At 49.4% G+C, this 2,047-nt stretch overlaps 1 protein-coding gene across 1 annotated transcript; it reads right to left on the bottom strand.

Moving 5' to 3' along the window:
* Nucleotides 1–316: 316 nt before the first annotated feature.
* AA0111_g12883 (hypothetical protein) lies at nt 317–2,006 on the bottom strand (the record flags this gene model as incomplete). Its single annotated transcript, XM_028646917.1, has 1 exon — nt 317–2,006. A coding segment is annotated over one exon (1,690 nt), but the record flags the coding sequence as incomplete, so codon positions are not given.
* Between the last annotated feature and the right edge of the window lie 41 nt (nt 2,007–2,047).

Raw genomic sequence — 2,047 nt, forward strand, 5'->3', positions numbered from 1 at the left:
CTACAGTAGCGTGTCAGCTAACGCCCCAGGTCACTCAACGCCCCACCCACAACACAACAGCTTCATGAGTATTGCAGCTGTAACGCCACAACAAATCGTAATAAAGTTGCGCAAAAGTAGATTTATACTATATAATAGCCTGCGAAGACTTTGCGCTAGTCTAAATCTTTTTTTGGGCGGCGGATTATACGCGTTCTGGTGGTTTTGGGTGGAACTGGCTGTGCAACTACCCGGGCTCCTACAGAAGCTGTACCACCCCCAACACGCTTTGGACGCTTTGTAGCTATCGGATGAGGTTGTGAAGCCTTGCGCTTACCCTTTTGGGACAATTTTATAAGCTTCTTGGTGTTGTTGATGAGCTCACAGTGTTGTTTCTTGGCTAGCTTTTCAGTCTCCTCCTTCCTCTTCTCCTCCGCCCGTTTCTCCCGCTCTACACGCTTCACAGCTTTGAGTTGAGCTTCACAATCGCGTGCTGCCTTCTTGATCTCGGCTTGCTTGGCTTTTTGTAGCTTTTCAAGCTCGGCTTGTTGTTGTTGTGATGCCCGACGATCGCGAGCTCGTTGTACACTCCTGGGCGACCATAACTTAGCTCCCCCATGGTAAACCTCGTCCTCATCAAGCTGCAGGGTGAATGACTGCTTTGGGCGCCTCTCCTTGATGGCTAGGGACTGCCTGAGGCCCCTGACCTCCTCTTGGAGTATACTGTTTTGAGCTGAGATGTGGCACAAGCTTCGTTGAAGTTTCTTGACGTCCTTACTGCCCTGATCCTTCACCTCACGGCGTACGATTGATTTGAGCTTAAGCCAATCGCTCCCCGATAGTACTGAGTTGCTGCTGTCTGAGTCTGAAGCTTGCTTGGCAAACTTCTCGAGTACAACGTCCGGGTCGGCTGGGTATATACCAGTGGCTTCAAACGACCTCTTGATGAGTGGAGGTTTGAATACGTCACCCCAAGCCCTCCAGAAGAGCGGGAAGAAGTCTCCTTTAGTCAAATTGAGTAACCCCTGGCTGTCCTGGGTGTATCCCATCAACTGAGTTGAGTAAGCGTTCGAGAGGGGTTTGAACATACAAACGTCGAGAGGTTGGAGCGTATGAGTGGCGTGAGGGGGTAATACAAACAAGAGGATCTTGTTGTCGTTACAATATTCAATAAAATCCATGGTTACATGGGATCCGTGGCCGTCAAGGAGTAGTAATCGATACCCAGTTGAAGCATGCCGTCTGGTTTCTCGGTCAAACACCTGTTTGAGCCAAGCTAACCCAATATCGTTGTTGCTCCAGCCAGAGGGTGATGACGTAGTAAATACTGAGTGTTCTCCTGCTTGTACAGCATCAACCCAGCTCGATTGAACAGCTCCGTTGGATCCCTGAAAGATAAGAGTTGGACTCAAAGCGCTCCCATCCGAACAAATACAAGCCATCACCGTTATCCACTCGCTAGAGCCATCTTCAAGTGCTTGCCTTACCCCTTTTGACTCGTAGAGCTTCTTATCGAATACACGATTTGTTCTGCCAACCCGGCCAAGTTGAAACCCCTTTTCGTCCATATTGAATATATGTATTGGCTGGACGTTGTAATCCTCTATCTTTTCATGTAACAGCTTGAAATACAAGTTGTACTTGGCTCCTGAATCAGCTTTGGTCCGCTCCTTGGCCATGGCTTTGCCCGATCGAGAGATAATAGAGTTGGGATGACGGCGAAGGAACCGGGAAACCCAGCTTTCGGAGACCGGTTTGCCAGCCAGTTGGCTGGCAAACCGCTGTATCATGACTTTTGTAGGTGGCAAACGTCTCTCAGTGAGCGTTTTGATATATCGTACAAGCTCGGCTTCGTGTTCTGGGTGTAGGGATCGTTGAGAGCCCCCCCGCCGGTCGTGCACACCCTGGTGCCTTCGGGCGAGCGTACTGCGCTCAACACCAAACTGGGCAGCAACTTTGTTATACGAGAAATTATCTCCTGGCTCGCGCGATTCGATATATTTAATCGCTTCTTGAATCGGATCCATATTGGTGAAGTTATGACGCGTTGAAGTTTTGTTGTTGTGTT

Source organism: Alternaria arborescens, assembly GCF_004154835.1.
Source record: "Alternaria arborescens strain FERA 675 chromosome Unknown contig_200, whole genome shotgun sequence".
Taxonomy (NCBI): Eukaryota; Fungi; Ascomycota; class Dothideomycetes; order Pleosporales; family Pleosporaceae; genus Alternaria; species Alternaria arborescens.